The sequence below is a fragment of the Oncorhynchus keta genome, chromosome 30 (assembly GCF_023373465.1).
Source record: "Oncorhynchus keta strain PuntledgeMale-10-30-2019 chromosome 30, Oket_V2, whole genome shotgun sequence".
Classification (NCBI taxonomy): Eukaryota; Metazoa; Chordata; class Actinopteri; order Salmoniformes; family Salmonidae; genus Oncorhynchus; species Oncorhynchus keta.
The window spans coordinates 44,649,722-44,671,910 of NC_068450.1; the positions used below are offsets into that span (position 1 = coordinate 44,649,722).

Below are 22,189 nucleotides of genomic sequence, written 5' to 3' on the forward strand. Positions count from 1 at the left end.
TCATTACACAGTTGCACATTGTGCTGGGGACAATAAAAAGCCATTCTAAAATGTGCAATTCTGTCACACAAAACAATGCAACAGATGTGGCAAGTTTTAAAGGGAGCGTGCAATTGGCATGCTGACTGCATGAATGTCTACCAGAGCTGTTGCCAGAGAATTGAATGTTGAATTTCTCTCCCAAAACGCATCCAACGTCATTTTAAGAACTTGCCCGAATGTTCAACCGGCCTCACAAACGCAGACCACGTGCATGGGGTTGTGTGGGTGTAACGGATGTGAAACGGCTAGGTAGTTAGCGGTGGTGTGCGCTAAATAGCGTTTCAATCGGTGACGTCACTTGCTCTGAGACCTTGAAGTAGTGGTTTCCCTTGCTCTGCAAGAACTGCGGCCTTTGTGGAGCGATGGATAACGATGCTTCATGGGTGACTGTTGTTGATGTGTGCAGAGGGTCCCTGGTTCGTGCCCGGGTATGGGCGAGGGGACGGTCTAAAGTTATACTGTTACATGGGCATGCGGTTTGCTGATGTCAATGTTGTGAACCGAGTGCCCCCATGGTAGTGGTGGGATTATGGTATGGGCAGGCATAAGCTACGGACATCGAACACAATTGCATTCTATCGATGGCAATTATAATGGACAGAAATACCGTGATGATATCCTGAGATCCATTTCTTTTAAGGTGTCTGTGACCAATTCTCAGTGAAATCTATAGATTAGGGCCGAATAACTGTATTTTAATTGACTGATATCAACTGTAAATCTGTGAAATCTTAGAAATTGTTGCATCTTGCGTTTGTATTTTTACTTCAGTATTGATTGATGTAACATCCTGTTAGTCAAGTTAATTCCACGTATTTAAGTTGAAGTATTACCCTAATTTCAATGTTTGAAACGTTGGTTGAAGTGAGATGACAACAGTACTGGTTGATTTATTTTTTCAAATCCAATGTATTTTCCATGTTGATTCGACGTCACAATATGTTGACGAATTACGTTGAAACAACCAGTGTGTTCCCAGTGGATAGGTTCTATTAAACACAATATGTGCAAAAGTCATTTAAATCCTTGTTGTTCTCTCCCTATGTATTCCACTGATACCGGGTCAAAGTTTCTTGTTTTCTAACTATTGCTACTTTGTCCCTCGCTTTCTCTCCTCTCCTCTCTTTCTTTGCATTTGTTTTTGTTTCTCTTCAGACTGGGCTCCTGTAAAGAGGAGATAAAGTCCCCCAGTAGGACAGTCCCCTCCTCGCAGTCGCCGTCTGACTTCCTGGACAAGCTCATGGGGAAAAGGTCTGGCTATGACGCTCGCATCAGACCCAACTTCAAAGGTACGTCAAAAAGTATGTTCAGAAGTAGGCCACAGCTCCCATAAAAAAATACTGAAACTTCACTAAATTAATGCAAGCAGACAGCCACCGGTAAAAAAAAAAGAAAGTAAGATAGGACTTACCTGTAGAAATGGATAGGAAGCTTGGAACTGCACATTCCATGTGGTTACCTAACTTAGAATTCCATATACCAATGTGATGCATTTTTTGTTAGCCTAGTTCTCTGTTGAAAAGTTAAACAAAGTGATTTATGCCTAGTTTTTCAACTTGTAAAGCGACAGATATTCCGAGAGACACAGTATTCAGAGAGACACAGTATTCCGTACTAGAGAGCCACTGGAATCAGTACACACTACTACAGCAGTCGTTCCCCACCATAACCCATCTACAATAGTGTCGTACACATTTCATACTTGCTCAACATCATAGAGGTGACAACAAGACACTCTCCACTTCTTGCACATACAAAAACCGGTGTCATTCAAATATTTAAAAAATAATCTTTCTGAAACCTTTGCACAGCAGGTCAAAACAGTGAAAGGATTATCCCATATACGGACGGAGTAATGGATTTTATTTGGGTTCTTTTTCAGGTCCGCCTGTGAATGTCACCTGCAATATCTTCATCAACAGCTTTGGGTCCATCACAGAAACGACTATGGTGAGAAAACACGTCTGAGAAAAGTCAAATGAGTTTATTGAATTTCCGTAGTCAATTAACGTCCTGGAATTGGAATCCATACATTTTCAAGCTTAATCATTGAATATGTTGCCGACTACTGCTGTCCGGAACAGGTCTCTCTTGCAAAAGAGATTCATCTCAGACACAAACCTATAAAAAAGGGTGAAATGAAATGTTGAAATGAATATGCACATTCAACAAAATACCATAATTATCCAGGAATCATGATAACCCTAAGCCGGTCTCGTTTTTCAGTATAATCATGAATTACCTCGATAAGGATCATATTTGCGCAGGTTTACACTAGCTAAATCCCAGAATTTACAAAAGAGAAATCTGAACGCTCTCCTCCAGTTCATATAATACCTGTTCCTTCCTAACCTTTGGCCTGCTCAGTATTGGAGCAATTCCCTCACCTCTCTCCCTTTATTTCCTCGAGCCTATCAGAGCAATCTTCAGAGAACAGTGGGTCAGTGATGTTCTGATAATGAACAGTCCACTCTGCAATTAAAAATGAAGAATTGGGGAAAGTGCTTGGTCAGTAGATTGTAGCAGTGAGCTGTTAAAATATATTTGGGCCCTGAGGACTTGACCCCAGGTTAGTTCAGCGTGGACAGAGAGGACACTAATGATGTCACTGGATGCTGTGGCCCAGTGTTTGTTCTGCTGTCCTCAGTGTATTTGTGATACCTCATGGGAACGGAGACAGACAGTTGAAAACTGCCAGGGAAGAACACAGCCAAAGAGTCTCTCATTACCATGAGCATTTACTAGAATTATTTACTTGAATAACTACCGTGACTAAATGAGGACGTACTTTTTGTCGACCCAATTTCAAAATAGCTGTTAATTTTGCTTCCCACAAAGCTGATATTTGTCATTTCAACAGGCACTGAACAATACTTGGATTAAGCCAGAATCTGGTACCTCAGCCTGCACTACAGATAACTGCTAAAATAAAGGAAAAACTTAAATGAGTAAATGAGGGGTACAACGTATATTGAAAGCAGGTGCTTCCACACAGGTGTGGTTCCTGAGATAATTAAGCAATTAACAGTACACACGTTGCCACCAGCATTGTGTCAATGTGACGTTTTACCTGCTACACCAAAAACCTATTAAAATCTACATTTTTTCCCTCATTATTTTCATTCACAGGGTAGAATGAACACGCGAATCAGCCCTCAAGAATTGAACCTCGGCGATTCTTGAGTTTGGATGCTGCCATTGGACGTGAGGCAATGTGGGCAGTGTAGAGACTAATGTACTTGTCCTCTTGCTCAGCTGTGCACCAAGGCCTCTCTCTCCTCTTTCTATTCTGGTTAGAGTCAGTTTGTGCTGTTCTGTGAAGGGAGTAGTACACCGCATTGTACGAGATCTTCAGTTTCTTGGCAATATCTCGCATGGAATAGCCTTCATTTCTCAGAACAATAATAGACTGACGAGTTTCAGAAGCAATGTCTTTGTTTCTGGCCATTTTAAGCCTGTAATCGAACCCACAAATGCTGATGCTCCAACTAGTCTAAAGGCCAGTTTTATTGCTTCTTTAATCAGAACAACAGCTTTCAGCGGTGCTAACATAATTGCAAAAGGATTTTCTAATGATCAATTAGCCTTTCAAAATGATCAATTTGGATTAGCTAACACAATGTGTCGTTGGAACGCAGAGGTGATGGTTGCTGATAATGGGCCTCTGCTATGTAGATATTCCATAAACAAATCAGCTGTTTCCAGCTACAATAGTCATTTACAACATTAACAATGTCTACACTGTATTTCAAATCAAATCAAATTTGATTGGTCACATACACATGGTTAGCAGATGTTAATGTGAGCGTAATGCTTGTGCTTCTAGTTCTGTCCATGCAGTAATATCTAACAAGTAATCTAACAATTTCACAACAACTACCTTATACACACAAGTGTAAAGGAATGAATAAGAATATGTACATGTAAACATATGGATGAGCGATGGTCGAATGGCATAGGCAAGATGCAGTAGATGATATAGTACAGTATATACATATGAGATGAGTAATGTAGGGTATGTAAACATTATAAAAAGTGGCATTGTTTTAAGTGACTAGTGATACATTTATTACATCCAATTTTGAATTATTAAAGTGGCTAGAGATTTGAGGCAGTATGTTGGCAGCAGCCACTCAATGTTATTGATGGCTGTTTAACAGTCTGATGGCCTTGAGATAGAAGCTGTTTTTCAGGCTCTCGGTCCCAGCTTTTATGCACCTGTACTGACCTCGCCTTCTGGATGATAGCGGGGTGAACAGGCAGTGGCTCGGGTGGTTGTTGTCCTTGATGATCTTTTTGGCCTTCCTGTGACATCGGGTGGTGTAGGTGTCCTGGAGGGCAGGTAGTTTGCCCCCGGTGATGCGTTGTGCAGACCTCACTACCCTCCGGAGAGCCTTGCGGTTGTGGACAGAGCAGTTGCCGTACCAGGCGGTTATACAGCCCGACAGGATGCTCTCGATTGTGCATCTGTAAAAGTTTACGGGTGTTTTTGGTGACAAGCCAAATTTCTTCAGTCTCCTGAGGTTGAAGAGGAGCTGTTGCAGCTTCTTCACCACGCTGTCTGTGTGGGTGAAACATTTCAGTTTGTCCGTGATGTGTAAGCCGAGGAACTTAAAAATATTTCTGATCAATTTGATGTTGTTTTAATGGACAAAAAAGTTGCTTTTCTTTCAAAAACAAGGACATTTCTAAGTGACCCCAAACTTTTGAATGGTTAAGACAATTTTTGAAAGAGCACAGTTTGAAAGATATGGCATATAGAAATCAAACAGGATGGACATCAGAAATAGATGGGAGAGGTTGAGGAAGGACAGGAGTAAAAACAAACCAAATGGAACTATTGTAAAATAGACTGAGTACATAAAATGTATATAGTATGAATAAGCTGGAAATAAAGGCTTGTTGTTCACTAGTTTGCTCCAATTGGGGGAGGGGTTTTAGGGTTGGAGGGTAATAAAGGAAATATATATTTTTGAAGATATTTATTTATATGTATTTATATGTGTATGTACGTGTAGGTATGTACAGTGCCTTGCGAAAGTATTCTGCCACCCTTGAACTTTGCGACCTTTTGCCACATTTCCTGCTTCAAACATAAAGATATAAAACTGTATTTTTTTGTGAAGAATCAACAACAAGTGGGACACAATCATGAAGTGGAACAACATTTATTGGATATTTCAAACTTTTTTAACAAATCAAAAACTGAAAAATTGGGCGTGCAAAATTATTCAGCCCCCTGAAGTTAATACTTTGTAGCGCCACCTTTTGCTGCGATTACAGCTGTAAGTCGTTTGGGGTATGTCTCTATCAGTTTTGCACATTGAGAGACTGACATTTTTTCCCATTCCTCCTTGCAAAACAGCACGAGCTCAGTGAGGTTGGATGGAGAGCATTTGTGAACAGCAGTTTTCTGTTCTTTCTACAGATTCTCGATTGGATTCAGGTCTGAACTTTGACTTGGCCATTCTAACACCTGGATATGTTTATTTTTTAACCATTCCATTGTAGATTTTGCTTTATGTTTTGGATCATTGTCTTGTTGGAATACAAATCTCCGTCCCAGTCTCAGGTCTTTTGCAGACTCCATCAGGTTTTCTTCCAGAATGGTCCTGTATTTGGCTCCATCCATCTTCCCATCAATTTTAACCATCTTCCCTGTCCCTGCTGAAGAAAAGCAGGCCCAAACCATGATGCTGCCACCACCATGTATGACAGTGGGGATTGTGTGTTCAGGGTGATGAGCTGTGTTGCTTTTATGCCAAACATAACGTTTTGCATTGTTGCCAAAAAGTTCCATTTTGGTTTCATCTGACCAGAGCACCTTCTTCCACATGTTTGGTGTGTCTCCCAGGTGGCTTGTGGCAAACTCTAAACAACACTTTTTATGGATATCTTTAAGAAATGACTTTCTTCTTGCCACTCTTCAATAAAGGCCAGATTTGTGCAATATATGACTGATTGTTGTCCTATGGACAGAGTCTCCCACCTCAGCTGTAGATCTCTGCAGTTCATCCAGAGTGATCATGGGCCTCTTGGCTGCATCTCTGATCAGTCTTCTCCTTGTATGAGCTGAAAGTTTAGAGGGACGGCCAGGTCTTGGTAGATTTGCAGTGGTCTGATACTCCTTCCATTTCAATATTATCGCTTGCACAGTGCTCCTTGGGATGTTTAAAGCTTGGGAAATCTTTTTGTATCCAAATCCGGCTTTAAACTTCTTCACAACAGTATCTCGGACCTGCATGGTGTGTTCCTTGTTCTTCATGATGCTCTCTGCGCTTGTAACGGACCTCTGAGACTATCACAGTGCAGGTGCATTTATACAGAGACTTGATTACACACAGGTGGATTGTATTTATCATCATTAGTCATTTAGGTCAACATTGGATCATTCAGAGATCCTCACTGAACTTCTGGAGAGAGTTTGCTGCACTGAAAGCAAAGGGGCTGAATCATTTTGCACGCCCAATTTTTCAGTTTTTGATTTGTTAAAAATGTTTGAAATATCCAATAAATGTCGTTCCACTTCATGATTGTGTCCCACTTGTTGTTGATTCTTCACAAAAAAATACAGTTTTATATCTTTATGTTTGAAGCCGGAAATGTGGCAAAAAGTCGCAAAGTTCAAGGGGGCCGAATACTTTCGCAAGGCACTGTATATGTATATGTATGTTTATATATATATATATATTTATTTATTTGCAAAAAAATATATGAGGGACTGGAAGTGATGCAGACAATTTCATTGACAATCTATCTGCAATATTAAAGATAATCTAGCCCTAAAGGAAATACTCCAAATAAATCATTCAAATCAGTCTGATCAAGATACACATTATTTTCGAAGTATAAATACACCCTACATTTCAAAGAACTAATTGAAAATAAGCTTCCATTTGTCGCATTGGCTTTTGTATAATTAACAACAGTAAAGGTTATTCATTTAATCAGACTTCGCACTTCTTAGACAGAATAATTGAAACCTGGCAACAGTATCATGGCTCAACCTCGATGTGTCTTCTGCAATTCCTCACATCCCATCACCTCGCCTCCGTCTCAACGGCATTCAAGGAGAAGGCCCAAAGTTCATCCCTTCTGACATCTTCTCCTATGCGTTTTGAGGAGGAGGCGAGGAATGAGGATGTGATGCGAAGAATCGAGAAAATATTAATTGAGAAAGAGCCAATGAGTCAATTTCTTGGTCAATCCACAGGACTACAGGCTCAATGTGTTCCTACGGCAAAAATGGAACGATCCCCGATTGGCTTACCAGGAGTACCCGGACAACTCCTTGGACCTGGATCCCTCCATGTTGGACTCCATCTGGAAGCCTGACCTGTTCTTCGCTAACGAGAAGGGGGCTAACTTTCATGAGGTCACCACTGACAACAAACTGCTGCGGATATTCCAAGATGGGAGCGTACTATATAGCATCAGGTGAGCAGAGGCAGTTCGGTCTGTGACCACAGAGGGAGCTATTGAGTTATTCAAGACAATTCTGCCTATGGCCGAAGGGGAAGCTAGTGAGTTATTCAATTCAATTCTGCCTATGGTCAAAGAGGGTGCCAGTGATTTATTAATTACGATAACTTTGATACCAATATACTGTATTAGCCCCTCAACCCATACACTGCTGTGAGTTGATATATCTCTCAACATTCATGACCCCATGACCCCATGAAGGGAATTGAAAAATATGCAGTTAAGCATGCCATATTGATTACAATGGCAGATGTATCCGCTAACAGTCATCACACACTAGTCCAAATACATTTTCGTAGCTACCTCTCTGAGCTAAGGTTAAATTACACAGGCAGAGAAGCTTCGAAGGCTCATTCGTCATTGTATTTTTGGGCCTAGTATTGCACATTATCGCAGCACAATAGCAATGGAGGCTCCTGCGAGTAGCATAGATGGCTCTCGTCGCTCCTCTGGGCAATGCATTACAGCAGGTAATTACACAGCTTCTCTTCAAACCCAAACTCCCTAATAGTTCTGTCTCTTCCTCACGGCTCCTTGAAGACTCAATGCGTCAGCGCTGCAATAAATAAAGGGAAGGATGTGTCTACCAATTAGTTTGCTATTACAGCAAAGCCCTGGACCAAATGGCACCATAACTAATGGCATCCTTTGCAATTTGCCTTTTTTGATAATCGGAGAAAACGCACACAAATCATGCCATAATGTATAGTAGAGTTTATCTTGGGGGTAGGCCATAAATATTGGTACCAACATAGCATTAGGTATGTTTTCAGTCACATTTCAAAGTCCCTTTGCATCTGTATTTGTATTTCTTGAGGACCCCATGGCAGTCACTTGCTAAATGTCCACATTATTTATTACATGATTCAGTTGAGGCTTAGGGTTTAGTGAATGATTAGTGAATAAAATGCTCTTAGTTTTTGAAATATTTAGGACAAATGTATTCCTTGCCACCCATTCTGAAACTAAATGCAGCTCTTTGTTAAGTGTTGCAGTGATTTCACTCGCTGTAGTAGCTGACATGTAGAGTGTTGAGTCATCCACATACATAGCCAAACTGGCTTAACTTAAGGCCAATGGCATGTCATTAGTAATGATTGAAAAAAGTAAGGGGCCTAGAAAGTTGCCCTAGGGAATTTCTGATTATACCTGTATACCTTTGCCTCTTTGTCTTAATTTGTCCCTGTATGTTGTAATTCTCTTCGTTCACGCTCTCCTTTGCTCTTTACCTTCACCTAAAACTTCCCTTCTCTCTTTTCTCTCTCTCTTTCTATCTCAGGCTGACTCTCATCCTGTCCTGCCCTATGGACTTAAAGAATTTCCCCATGGATATTCAGACCTGTACCATGCAGCTTGAAAGCTGTGAGTCTCCTTCTTCCTAATTTTCCTTTTAATTCCCTCCCCAGCCATTTTCACACTGGCTTTTAGTTTATGAATGGAGCGTTTGTTTTTAAGTTGTGAAATTTCTTAAGAGATACAATGCATTACCAAAATGAAGTAAGACACCTGCTCATCGAACATCTCATGCCAAAATCATGGGCATCAACATGGAGTTGGTCCCCCCTTTGCTGCTATAACAGCCTTAACACTCTTCTGGGAAGACTTTCCACTAGATGTTGGAACATTGCCCACGGGGAATTGCTTCCATTCAGCCACAAGAGTATTAGTAAGGTCGGGCACTGATGTTGGGCGATTAGGCCTGGCTTGTAGTCGGCATTCCAACTCATCCCAAAGGCGTTCGATGGGGTTGAGGACATGGATTTTGTCCGGCCAGTGAAGTTCTTCCGCACTGATCTTGACAAACCATTTCTGTATGGCCCTTCGCTTTTTACACGGGGGCATTATCATGCTGGAACAGGAAAGGGCCTTCGCTTAACTACACATAATTGTCTAGAATGTCATTTTATGCCGTAGCGTTAAGATTTCCCTTCACTGGAATTAAGGTGCTTGGCCTGAACCATGAAAAACAACCTCAGCAAATTATTCCTCCTTCACCAAACTTTACAGTTGGCACTATGCATTGGGGCAGGTAGCGTTCTCTTGGCATCCACCAAATCCAGATTCATCCATCGGATTGACAAATAGTGAAGCGTGATTCATCACTCCAGAGAACGCGTTTCCACTGCTCCAGGGTCCAATGGCGGCGAGCTTTACACCACTCCAGCCGACGCCTGGCTTTGCGCATGGTGATTTTAGACTTGTGTGCGGCTGCTCGGCCATGGAAACCCATTTCATGAAGCTCCCAACGAATAGTTATTGTGATGACGTTGCTTGCAGAGGCAGTTTGGAACTCGGCAGTGAGTGTTGCAACCAAGGACGGACAATTTTTATGCACTACACGCTTCAGCACTTGGCAGTCCCATTCTGTGAGCTTGTGTGGCCTACCACGGTGCGGCTGAGCCGTTGTTGCTCCTAGACGTTTCCACTTCACAATAACAGTACTTACAGTTGACTAGGTCAGCTATACCAGGGCAGACATTTGACAAACTGACTTGTTGGAAAGGTGGCATCCTTTGACGGTGCAACATTGAAAGTCACTAAGCTTTTCAATTACGGGCCATTCTATTGCCAATTTTTGAGATTGCATGGCTGTGTGCTCGATTTTATACATCTGTCAGCAACGGGTGTGGCTTAAATAGCCAAATCCACTAATTTGAAGGGGTGTCCACATACTTTTGTAATATCACCACATATGAGTGACATTGATTGAGATTAAATTCAATGCCTAAATGTGACAGGCTAGGTTTTGAGTTGCTGCTTTTATCAAACATCCTCAGATGACATACCTGTGCATACATAAAATGAAAGACGGACTTTCTGACACCGACTTGTGTGATTTAGCGACCCAGCAATACAAATTTACTGGTTAGCTTTGTCAGTGATGTTGTGTAAGGGTAATGCAATTCCTGTGCTGTGTATCAAATGTAGGAATCTATTCATGAAAAATATCAACAGAACAATGTCTAGTCTATAAAGTCTGTGCATAGCATGTCATTCCTTGTTACATAAATAAAATGTAAATGTGGAAAAAAAAGTATATTTGCTACCCCTTGCCCCAAGTACTGATAGCATCCACAAATCCAATTTTGAGGATATCAATAATGAAACTTTCATTTTGTGTCCCCTTTTATTATATGACCCACCTCTCACCCCCGTAGGTGGCTCAATTCCACCTCTGCCAGGCCAGACAAAATAACTAGCAAGAGGAGAACCAAATGGGAGCAAACCTGGCTCGGAAAACAAAATATTTCTTGCTGGGAGATCCAGCAGCAGGCATTTGAAATGAATTATATGTCAAGTTGTGTGGTATACCCATATTTCAATGCCAAATATGGTAAAAGATTGATAAATATATTTGTTGTTTGCAATTAAACCTACCCTCCTAAAGTGTGGAGAGCAGCTGAGGAGAGAAATCTGGGCCAACATAGGAAAGCATGCCAGCCAGCAAGTTTACTACCTGACAGGACCATTACAGGAGTCCTAATAATTTTTGATTAAAAGAAGCCCTCCTCTTCGTGTCTCTGAAGGGAACAGCCAGCTCTGTTTTGACAAGTGTTAGTACACCGCCCAGGGTGTGATCACCTTGGCTGCATGGGGAGGACATGTCAGGTTTAACAGGTATAACAGGAAGGTTTAACTATCACACGCTATGCCAACTGCCAATGCTGCACATTGAGGACGAGAGCAAGGAGGGAAAAGAGAGAGGGATATCTTCGGGGTCTGCTAATTCAGAGAATGGAAGTCCAAACCAATGCTGTTTGACAGCCTTAGTCTTGATGCCTTGAGCTCTAGTATATATAAATAGTATGTACTGTAGCAATATCCTACATCAAACAATCTTTAAAACCATCATGTGTTCTCGTGACCCAATTTGGTATCCTTAAGTCAGTAAGTAGATGTATAAAGTGTAAATCCACAGGACAGAGTTAGACAGTAAAGCTGAAGCTTGACCAATTCAGACCTCCATCTAAATGTGTTTTTTTTATTACAGGGACAAGACCCATAAAAACTTTGGTACCCTCAGCTAGGTCATCCCGTCAAATAAATCCAGACAGTGCATCTCATAAATTACACTTTGACCACATACTTTGAATATATTCATTTGATGTTTGACTCCTATTAGTGTGTAACTGGGAAGGAAAAGATAACATTTCGTCACTTTTGTGAAGACATTAATTAATATTCTCCTTGCTTGTTAGGGAAGGATATGTGAATGACACTGAAATCTTCTGGAGCAAGATAATTGTATTTTAGTGGTCATGTTGTTTTCAGGCTGCTGGTAAGGATCAGGGGATAATATCTTGAATAATTTCTGTCTTTGTTACACAGGCCCCAAGGGCCCAGAAAGACATCAGTAGTTTTATTCCAAAATATTAATGCATGCTACGTGCATTTTTAATGGTCTGGTAATCAGACCCCTGTGTGGGGAAATAGAGCCTTCAGAGGTGTGGGAGGATAGACAGGGTTGAAGTGTGTGTGTGCTCGTGTACGCATGCATATTATGTGTATGCATATTATGTGTATGCGCATATGTAGGGCCCTATAAAATCTGTTAAATGTTTTTGCCTGATTCTGTTTAGTTTTTTCCCAAATCCCATTTACTCCATTTTGTTTTTCAAATTTTATTCAGGTTTTCACTCTCGAAATCACACTGTTTTAAATAGAAAAACAACAAAATTGGACGTTCCAAGTCCACAACAATGTTTGAACCACATCAGGAGACCATTCTTTAGGTCTTGGAAATATTACAGTTTTGGGGTGAACTTTCCCTTTATTGTTTCAAGTTTTAATGTCACATGCACAAGTACAGTGAAATGCCTTTCTTGCTATCTCTAACCCCAACAATGCAGTAATCAATAACAACGTTATGTTAAAAATAATAAGGTAGAACAAAAACACACAAGATATAAAAAATAGTAAATAAGAAAAACATGATAAAGGAAGTAAGCATACTATATACAGGGTCAGTTCCAGTACCATATTTACAATGTGCATGGACACTGGATCGATAAAGGTAGATATGAATAAGGGTAAGGTGACTAGTCATCAGGATATATGATAAACAGAGAAGCAGCAGCTTATTTGATGATTGTATGTGAGTGGGTGTGTGGAGAGTCAGCATAAATGTATGTGCATATTATGTGTATGAGAGCAAATGATTTAGTGAGTATGTGTGTTTGTCAGTGTGCGTAGCTTGTAGGGCCATGTGAGTGTGCATAGAAACAGTGCAAAAATAAGAATAAAATACAAAAGCTCATCTCCATGTAGCCATTTTGTTAGCTATTTAGTTAGCTATTTAGCCGTCTTTATTTGTAAATCGGGATGTGCCGGAACAAAAAGTGAGATTGAGATGGGCGGTCACCTAGGGAGTTTTGAGGTACAAAAAAACCCAACATTTATTATAAAGCATTGCATGCATATTATTGCGTTTGCGTCGTGACATAGAGCAGTAGAGTAGAGGAACTTAAAGAAGTTGCACACATGAGGAACATGGTCCGGAAAAATGTGGCCTTTTATAAACACATTTGAATGCAATTCTACGTCATTTTAGCTGACTAAAGACTTCAGCAGAATATTTTTTAATACTGCACAAATGATCGAAATGGCAGGCTACTTTGACACTGAAAAACGAAAGAATCTGAGATCAATAAAAACAACCTTGTCTTGAATCCATCAATAGTGCGTCGACACATATTGTAGTCTACAATATGAAGAGGAAATGATAGTCCTAAAAATGCTTTCCAGTTTCACTGACTCCCCCAATGATTAGCAGTTCACTTGCTGGTGATGGCCAACAGGCTCGCGTCATTAGCCTCTCTCTCTCTTGCTTAACTTTGTAAAGCAATATTTGGAAGTTGATCAAATATGTTGGTAGCCTACAGAATACAGTCTTCTCTTTTCAGCAGGATACATTTGCTTTCCAACCTGTGTTTTCCCTCAAATATTTTTTTAAATGTTGCGAAAGGCATGTTTTTTCTGCATGCTGGTTTTTCACTGACAGATTTGTAGTGCGTTCCCAACTGTAGGCTATTCCCTGGTTATTGGGCTACAATCCACAGCTAGGCAATTTGTTTTAAGTAGCTATTGATCCTCTGTGGCTAAAGTATAGGCCTTCTCATGGTGTTAGTAGGCTATTCTGAATTATTTAATTTATTTCTGAACAGACAGCAGTAATTCTATAACTTTAGCTAATTTATTTCAATTTATCACTGGGGTGCTGCATTTCCTTCAGAACCATTCACGCAATTCTATAAGGAAATAAATGATGAAGTGCAACGCTGGAGAGATGAGAGTTGCAGAATCATGTTTATCAGAGCAGAGAGGGAGAGCGATCGTGGGCCCGTGAAAGGTTTAACAAATTGTGTGAGGAGTAGGATTGAGCAGATTTATCCATCCCCTTCTCCGGGCCGTTGTATTGGGCAGTTCAATTGTGAGAAATGTCTCAGTCCCTGGAGCAAAAACGTTGTGCTACCCAGAAGCACGAGAACAGGACATCAAACATTTTAAACCTGCATCAAGAAATGTAGTATATCAAAGTTCATGTGGGATTCAATGACATTATGAAGGGCACCTCAGAACAGCTGAAGACGGATTTCAAAGAACTGATTGGGTATCTGCTTGACACCAACAAATGCCCCATAATATCTAGCCCCCAGTACACTTTTAACACTCCATAAACGGCTACGAAACTAATGCAGCTCTGTGGGTGTAACATTTGATGGATATTTTGATACCTTCTGGAGTCAAATCTTGTTTTATAATGAGGAGGGTGTACACGAAAATCATTTGGGTTTCTGGATCCTTTCACAGCCTTATAAGGCAGTGTTGAGATAATGACTTATCAATGACCCAAGCCCAGCTCAATTAATCCCTACCATTGTGTCGCTGAGTTGCCATAATGCTTCAGCAAATGCACGTTATCCCAGTGGCTTTGGAAGCCACCATGTAAGTAACCTAAAGTATGTCCCTCTAACTGCCCTAAATGCCTCTGCTGATCCTACTGTTGTAACTTTAATGTGTTACAGAGTTCATGTTTAAGTTAATTCATTGAGAGGTATCTAAAGATATTTCCTTACAGTTATTTACGTATGTAATTGCATTGGTTAGTATTGAATTACGCTTTTGACTGCAAGTTCCAGAATGCCTTGCGACAGGAATGAGAGAGATAACGCTCCAGTTGTGTGCAGGTGCAAGGTGATTAACTGATTAAGCTGATTTTCCGCTAGCATCTTACCTGCATTGCTCTGTAGAATCTAAAGTTGTTAAATGTAACTAACGTAAACAAGTATTATTACTAAAAGAAGCTTTCCTATCAAGTCAACGTCCCGAGTCATTACTTTGAAGACAGTTCATCTAAAATCTACAGCTATTGTATGCAGTAATCATGTGCCTGATATCTCAAAGTGCTGTACAGAAACCCAGCCTAAAACCCCAAACAGCAAGCAATACAGGTGTAGAAGCACGGTGGCTAGGAAAAACTCCCTATTAAGGCCAAAACCTAGGAAGAAACCTAGAGAGGAACCAGGCTATGAGGGGTGGCCAGTCCTCTTCTGGATGTGCCGGGTGGAGATTATAACAGAACATGGCCAAGATGTTCAAATGTTCATAAATGACCAGCATGGTCAAATAATAATAAACGCAGTAGTTGTCGAGGGTGCAACAGGTCAGCACCTCAGAAGTAAATGTCAGTTGGCTTTTCATAGCCGATCATTGAGAGTATCTCTACCGCTCCTGCTACCTCTGGAGAGTTGAAAACAGCAGGTCTGGGACAGGTAGCACGTCCGGTGAACAGGTCAGGGTTCCATAGCCGCAGGCAGAACCATTGAAACTGGAGCAGCAGCATGGCCAGGTGGACTGGGGACAGCAAGGAGTCATCATGCCAGGTAGTCCTGAGGCATGGTCCTAGGGCTCAGGTCCTCCGAGAGAGAGAAAGAAAGAGAGAATTAGAGAGAACATATTTAAATTCACACGGGACACTGGATAAGACAGGAGAAATACTCCAGATATAACAGACAGACCCTAGCCCCCCGACACATAAACTACTACAGCATAAATACTAGAGGCTGAGTCAGGAGGGGTCAGGAGACACTGTGGCCCCATCCGATGACACCCCCAGACAGGGAAAAACAGGCAGGATATAACCCCACACAGCCCCCACACCACTAGAGGGATATCTTCAACCACCAATTTACCATCCTGAGACAAGGCCGAGTATAGCCCACAAACATCTCCGCCACGGCACAACCCAAGGGGGGGGGCGCCAATCCAGACAGGAAGACCACATCAGTGACTCAACTTACTGAAGTGACGCACCCCTCCTAGGGACGGCATGGAAGAGCACCCGTAAGCAGTGACTCCCAGTGGAGAGAGGGGAACCGGTCAGGCAGAGACAGCAAGTGCGGTACGCTGCTCCAGTGCCTTTCCTTTCACCTTCACACTCCTGGGCCAGACTACACTCAATCATAGGACCTACCGAAGAGATGAATCTTCAATAGAGACTTAAAGGTTGAGACTCTCACATGGGTAGGCAGACCATTCCATGGTTTTGGGGCTTCACCATGTTTCATCAATGTACAGCTGTGTGTCATCCGCATAACAGTGAATGTTAACATTATGTTCTCAAATGACATCCCCAAGAGGTCAAATATATATATATATATATATATATATATATATATATATATATATATATATATATATATATAGTGAAAACAATAGTGGTCCTAAAACGGAACCTTGACGAACAACAAAATGTACAGTTGATTTGTCTGAGGACAAACCATCCACAGAGACAAACTGATATCTTTCTGACAGATAAGATCTAAACCAGGCCAGAACTTGTCCATGTAGACGAATTTGGGTTTCCAATCTCTTCAAAAAAATGTGGTGATCGATGGTATCAAAAGCAGCACTAAGGTCTAGGAGCACGAGGACAGATGCAGAGCCTCGGTCTGACGCCATTAAAAGGTAATTTACCACCTTCACAAGTGCAGTTTCAATGCTATGATGGGGTCTAAAACCAGACTAAAGCCTTTCAAATACATTGTTTGTCTTCAGGAAGGCAGTGAGTTGCTGCGCAACAGCTTTTTCTAAACATTTTGAGAGGAATGGGAGATTCGATATAGGAATTAGGGTCCAGTATGCAGCTTGAAGGTTTAGCGGCCATGATTATTTTAATCATTGTGTCAAGAGATATAGTACTAAAACACTTGAGTGTCACCCTTGATCCTAGGTCTTGGCATAGTTGTGCAGACTCGGGACAACTGAGCGTTGGAGGAATACGCAGATTTAAAGAGGAGCCCGTAATTTGCTTTCTAATGATCATGATCTTTTCCTCAAAGAAGTTCATGAATTTATCACTGCTGAAGTGAAAACCATCCTCTCTTGGGGAATGCTGCTTTTTAGTTAGCTTTGCGACAGTATCAAAAATACATTTCAGATTGTTCTTATTTTCCTCAATTAAATTGGAAAAATAGGATGATCGAGCAGCAGTGAGGGCTCTTCGATACTGCACGGTACTGTCTTTCCAAACTAGTCGGAAGACTTCCAATATTCTGGAAGCTTTCTTCAGAGCTCGGGTATACCAGGGAGCTAGTTTCTTATGACAAATGTTTTTAGTTCTTAGGGGTGCTTCTGCATCTAAGGTTTTGCACAAGGTTAATGTTAGATCCCTCACTTTCAAGGCAGTTATAGTCAATGAACTAATCACTGATCATAATCTTGATGTGATTAGCTTGCCTGAAACATGGCTTAATTAAGCCTGATGAATTTACTGTGTTAAACGAGGCCTAACCTCCTGGTTACACTAGTGACCAAATCCCCCGTTCATCCGCTCATCCCGCAAAGGCGGAGGTGTTGCTAACATTTACGATAGCAAATTTAAATTTACTAAAAAATATATATGTTTTCGTCTTTTGAGCTTCTAGTCATGAAATCTTTGCAGCCTACTCACTTTTCATAGCTACTTTTTTACAGGCCTCCTGGGCCATATACAGCGTTCCTCACTGAGTTCCCTGAATTCCTATCAGACCTTGTCATCATAGCAGATAATATTCAAATGTTTTAGTGACTTAGCGACATGAAAAGTCCACAGACCCACTCCAAAAGGCTTTCGGGGCCATCATTGACTCAGTGGGGTTTGTCCAACATGTCTCCGGACCTACTCACCGCCACATTCACACTCTGGACCTAGTTTTGTCCCATTGAATAAATGTTGTGGATCTTAATGTTTTCCCTCATAATCCTGGACTATCGGACCACCATTTTATTATGTTTGCAGTCGCAACAAATAATCTGCTCAGACCCCAACCAAGGATCATCAAAAGTCATGCTATAAATTCTCAGACAACCCAAAGATTCCTTGATGCCCTTCCAAAAATCAGCTAATCGCCTAACTGAGGAACTTAATTTAAGTAGCCCTATTTTGAGATGTGAGGTATCACAATCTCTTTCAATAATGGCAGGAATGGAGGAGGTCTTTATTCCAGTGAGATTGCTAAGGGAAACACCGCCATGTTTAGTTTTGCCCAACCTAGGTCGAGGCACAGACACGGTCTCAATGGGGATAGCTGAGCTGACTACACTGACTGTGCTAGTGTCAGGCTCCACTAAGCTGGCAGGCTGGCTAACCCTGCTGCCTGGCCTGCACCCTATCTCATTGTGGAGCTAGGGGAGTTAGATCCCTATCTATATTCATAGATAAGATGAGAGCACCCCTCCAGCTAGGATGGAATCCGTCACTCCTCAACACTCCTTGGTCCCGTTTGTGGGTGAGTCCCAGAAAGAGGGCCAATTATCTACAAATTCTATCTTTTGGGAGGGGCAGAAAACAGTTTTCAACCAGCGATTGAGTTGTGAGACTGCTGTAGAGCTCATCACTCCCCCTAACTGGGAGGCGGCCAGAGACAATTACTTGATGCCAACACATCTTTCTAGCTGATTTACACTCTGAAGCTATGTTGCGCTTGGAGTCCTCTGACTGTTTCATCCTAACATTGTTGATGCCGACGTGGATAACAATATCCCTATACTCTCGACACTCACCAGTTTTAGCTTTAGCCAGCACCATCTTCAGATTAGCCTTAAAGTCGATAGCCCTGCCCTCTTGTAAACAGTGTATGATCACTGGATGATTAGTTTTAAGTCTAATACTGGTAATGGTAATGGAGTCGCCAATGACTAGGGTTTTCAATTTGTCAGAGCCAATCGTGGGAGGCTTCGGCATCTCAGACCCCGTAATGGGGGGAGTAGAGACCAGAGAAGGCTCGGCCTCAGAATCTGACTCGCTGCTTAATGGGGAGAACCTGTTAAAAGTTTCTGTCGGCTGAATGAACGACACCGGTTGAGCATTCCTACAGAATTTCCCTCCGGAAGCCATGAGAAGGTTTAACGGCCACGGGGACTGTGTGAGGGGGTTTATACTACTATCTGTACTTACTGGTGGCACAGACGCTGTTTCATCCTTTCCTACACTGAAATTACCCTTGCCTAATGATTGCATCTGAAGCTGGGCTTGTAGCACAGCTATCCTCGCCGTAAGGCAATTGTTCTCCTGTATATTATGAGTACAGCGACTGCAATTAGAAGGCATCGTGTTAATGTTACTACTTAGCTTCGGATGGTGGAGGTCTTGACGAACCACGTCCAGATAAAGCGTCCGGAGTGAAAAAGTTGAATGAAAAAAAAGTTGAGAGGGAAAAACTAGAAATATAAATGATAATTAAAAAGTAAAACCGTAAAGTTGTCAGGTAGCAAAGTAAGGTTAGCAACAAAATGCACAGCAGCACGTAAACAAGTCTGCAAGTTGTGATCTTCCCCATTATCCCCAGTGTATTTATACATGTGACTCTGTTTGTCTGTTGCCAGTTCATTTTGTCCTTCAAGCCTACCAGTGTTTTCCCCCTTGCTCCTGTCTTTTTCTTTAGTTCCTGTTTTCTAGTTTTTCCAGTTTTGACCATTCTACCTTCCCTGACCCTGTGCCTACCTGCCCTGTCACACCAACCTGGATTATTGACCTCTGCCTGCCCTGAACCTGAGACTGCCTGCCGTTCTGTACATTTTGACTCTGATCTGGATTACTGACCTCTACCTGCTCTTGGCCTATCGTTTTGCCTGCCACTGTTCTAATAATAAACCTTTGTTACTTTTGACACTGTCTGCATCTCGGTCTTCCTTAAAATGTGAGAGTACAAACTGGCCATGACTGACCCAGCAGACTCGGACCAGCTCCGCGACGCCATCTCCTCCCAAGGAGCCACCATCGGAAGGCACAAGGAGTTGCTTAATGGTCTTATGGAAGAGTTCCAGACCTTGGCAGAACGCCCTGACCGAGTGCTGAACACATTGCTGGAGCAAATCCGCAGGCTGTTAGGCAGCCTACCACGATGGTAACCTCCCAGCTCCTCAGTAACCTGGCTGGTAGCAGCATCGGCTCCCCAGCCACCCCGGTTTCCTGGGAACTCCGCTTACCTCCCCTGGAATGCTTCGATGGAGAGTCATCTCCCCTTACTCGCACCCCTTTTCATGTCATTTTGCTATGGGGAAACCAGTCAATCTCTCCAGGTGCTCATCGACTCTGGGGCCGATAAGAGCTTTATGGACGCTACCCTAGCATCCGAGCTAGGCATCCCCACTCAGCCCCCCACCCAGCCCCCCTGTTAGGGGACTCTCGCCCTTTGAGTGTTCCCTGGGTTATAAGCCCCAGCTCTTCCCTGAGCAAGAGGAAGAGGTCAGCATAACTTCTGTCCAGATGTTTGTCCGCCCCTGTCATCATACATGAAAGAGAGCCCGTCGGCCCTTTTCAAGACCACCTCCAGGTATCAACGACAAGCGGACCCTGGCACCCCGGTATCGTCTCGGGCAGAAGGTATGGCTGTCCACCCACGATCTGCCACTCTGGGTTGGGTCCCGCAAACTTTCCCTATGGTTTATTGGCCCTTTCCCCATCTCCAAGGTCATTAGCCCCTCTGCTGTTCGTCTTCTGTTGCCCCATACCCTTCGTTTACATCCCACTGTCATGTGTCTAAAATCCAACCCATGTCTCACAGACCTTTGTCTCCTGTTTCCAGATCTGGTTTATTGACCTCTGCCTGCCCTTAACCTGTCATTGTGCCTGCCCCTGTTCTTGTAATAAACTTTTGTTACTTCGACACTGTCTGCATCTGTGTCTTCCCAAAATTGTGAGAGTTAGCACTGAGGCGATGTGCCCTCGTGGGAAGTCCACTATGTGCAGCTCACTCTGCACTAACATAAATAACATGAGCATGTCTACTTCTGCTACGCTTCCCAGTAGAGCAATGAAAGCATCCCAGAAAAGTGTTAAAATAACCCACGTTAACATACGTAGTTTAAGAGACAAGGTTCATCAAACAATAATTTGCTAGTAACAGATGACATTCTCACATTCTCTCAAACTCACCTTTGATGATACAGTGGTAGCAATACATGGTTATAACATCTACAGAATTGACGGAAATGCTAGAGGTGGGGGTGTTTCGGTTTATATTCAGAACCACATGCAGTAAATACAGAAAATCACATTGTATGATTTTTAAGTAATTAATTAGCATTTATTGTGTGACATAAGTATTTGATACATCAGAAAAGCATAACTTAATATTTGGTACAGAAACCTTTGCAATTACAGAGATCATACGTTTCCTGTAGTTCTTGACCAGGTTTGCACACACTGCAGCAGGGATTTTGACCCACTCCTCTATACAGACCTTCTCCAGATCATTCAGGTTCCTGACAATACAAACTTTCAGCTTCCTCCAAAGATTTTCTGCTGGGTTCAGGTCTGGAGACTGGCAAGGCCACTCCAGGACCTTGAGATGCTTCTTACGGAGCCACTCCTTAGTTGCCCTGGCTGTGTGTTTCGGGACGTTGTCATGCTGGAAGACCCAGCCACGACCCATCTTCAATGCTCTTACTGAGGGAAGGAGGTTGTTGGCCAAGATCTCGCGATACATGGCCCCATCCATCCTCCCCTCAATACAGTGCATTCGTACTGTCCCCTTTGCAGAAAAGCATCCCCAAAGAGTGATGTTTCCACCTCCATGCTTCACGGTTGGGATGGTGTTCTTGGGGTTGTACTCATCCTTCTTCTTCCTCCAAACAGTGTTCAGACCAAAAAGCTCTATTTTTGTCTCATCAGACCACATGACCTTCTCCCATTCCTCCTCTGGATCATCCAGATGGTCATTGTCAGACTTCAGACGGGCCTGGACATGCGCTGGCTTGAGCAGGGGGGCCTTGCGTGCACTGCAGTATTTTAATCCATGACGGCGTAGTGTGTTACTAATGGTTTTCTTTGAGACTGTGGTCCCAGCTCTATTCAGTTCATTGACCAGGTCCTGCCGTGTAGTTCTGGGATGATCCCTCACCTTCCTCATGATCATTGATGCCCCACGAGGTGAGATCTTGCATGGAGCCCCAGACAGAGGGTGATTGACCGTCATCTTGAACTTCTTCTATTTTCTAATAATTGCGGCAACAGTTGTTGCCTTCTCACCAAGCTGCTTGCCTATTGTCCTGTAGCCCATCCCAGCCTTGTGCAGGTCTACAATTTTATCCCTGATGTCCTTACACAGCTCTCTGGTCTTGGCCATTGTGAAGAGGTTGGAGTCTGTTTGATTGAGTGTGTGGACAGGTGTCTTTTATACAG

At 42.4% G+C, this 22,189-nt stretch overlaps 1 protein-coding gene across 1 annotated transcript in view; it reads left to right on the plus strand.

Annotated features, from left to right (window-relative positions):
• The first annotated feature begins 414 nt into the window (after positions 1–414).
• Positions 415–22,189, plus strand: part of LOC118363648 (glycine receptor subunit alpha-4-like) — a 37,129-nt gene continuing 15,354 nt past the window's right edge. The window contains exons 1-5 of the mRNA XM_052487019.1: positions 415–425; positions 1,198–1,331; positions 1,925–1,992; positions 7,256–7,479; positions 8,804–8,886. Of these exons, the coding sequence (XP_052342979.1) occupies positions 415–425; positions 1,198–1,331; positions 1,925–1,992; positions 7,256–7,479; positions 8,804–8,886 (520 nt within the window). The remainder of the gene's footprint in view (positions 426–1,197; positions 1,332–1,924; positions 1,993–7,255; positions 7,480–8,803; positions 8,887–22,189) is intronic.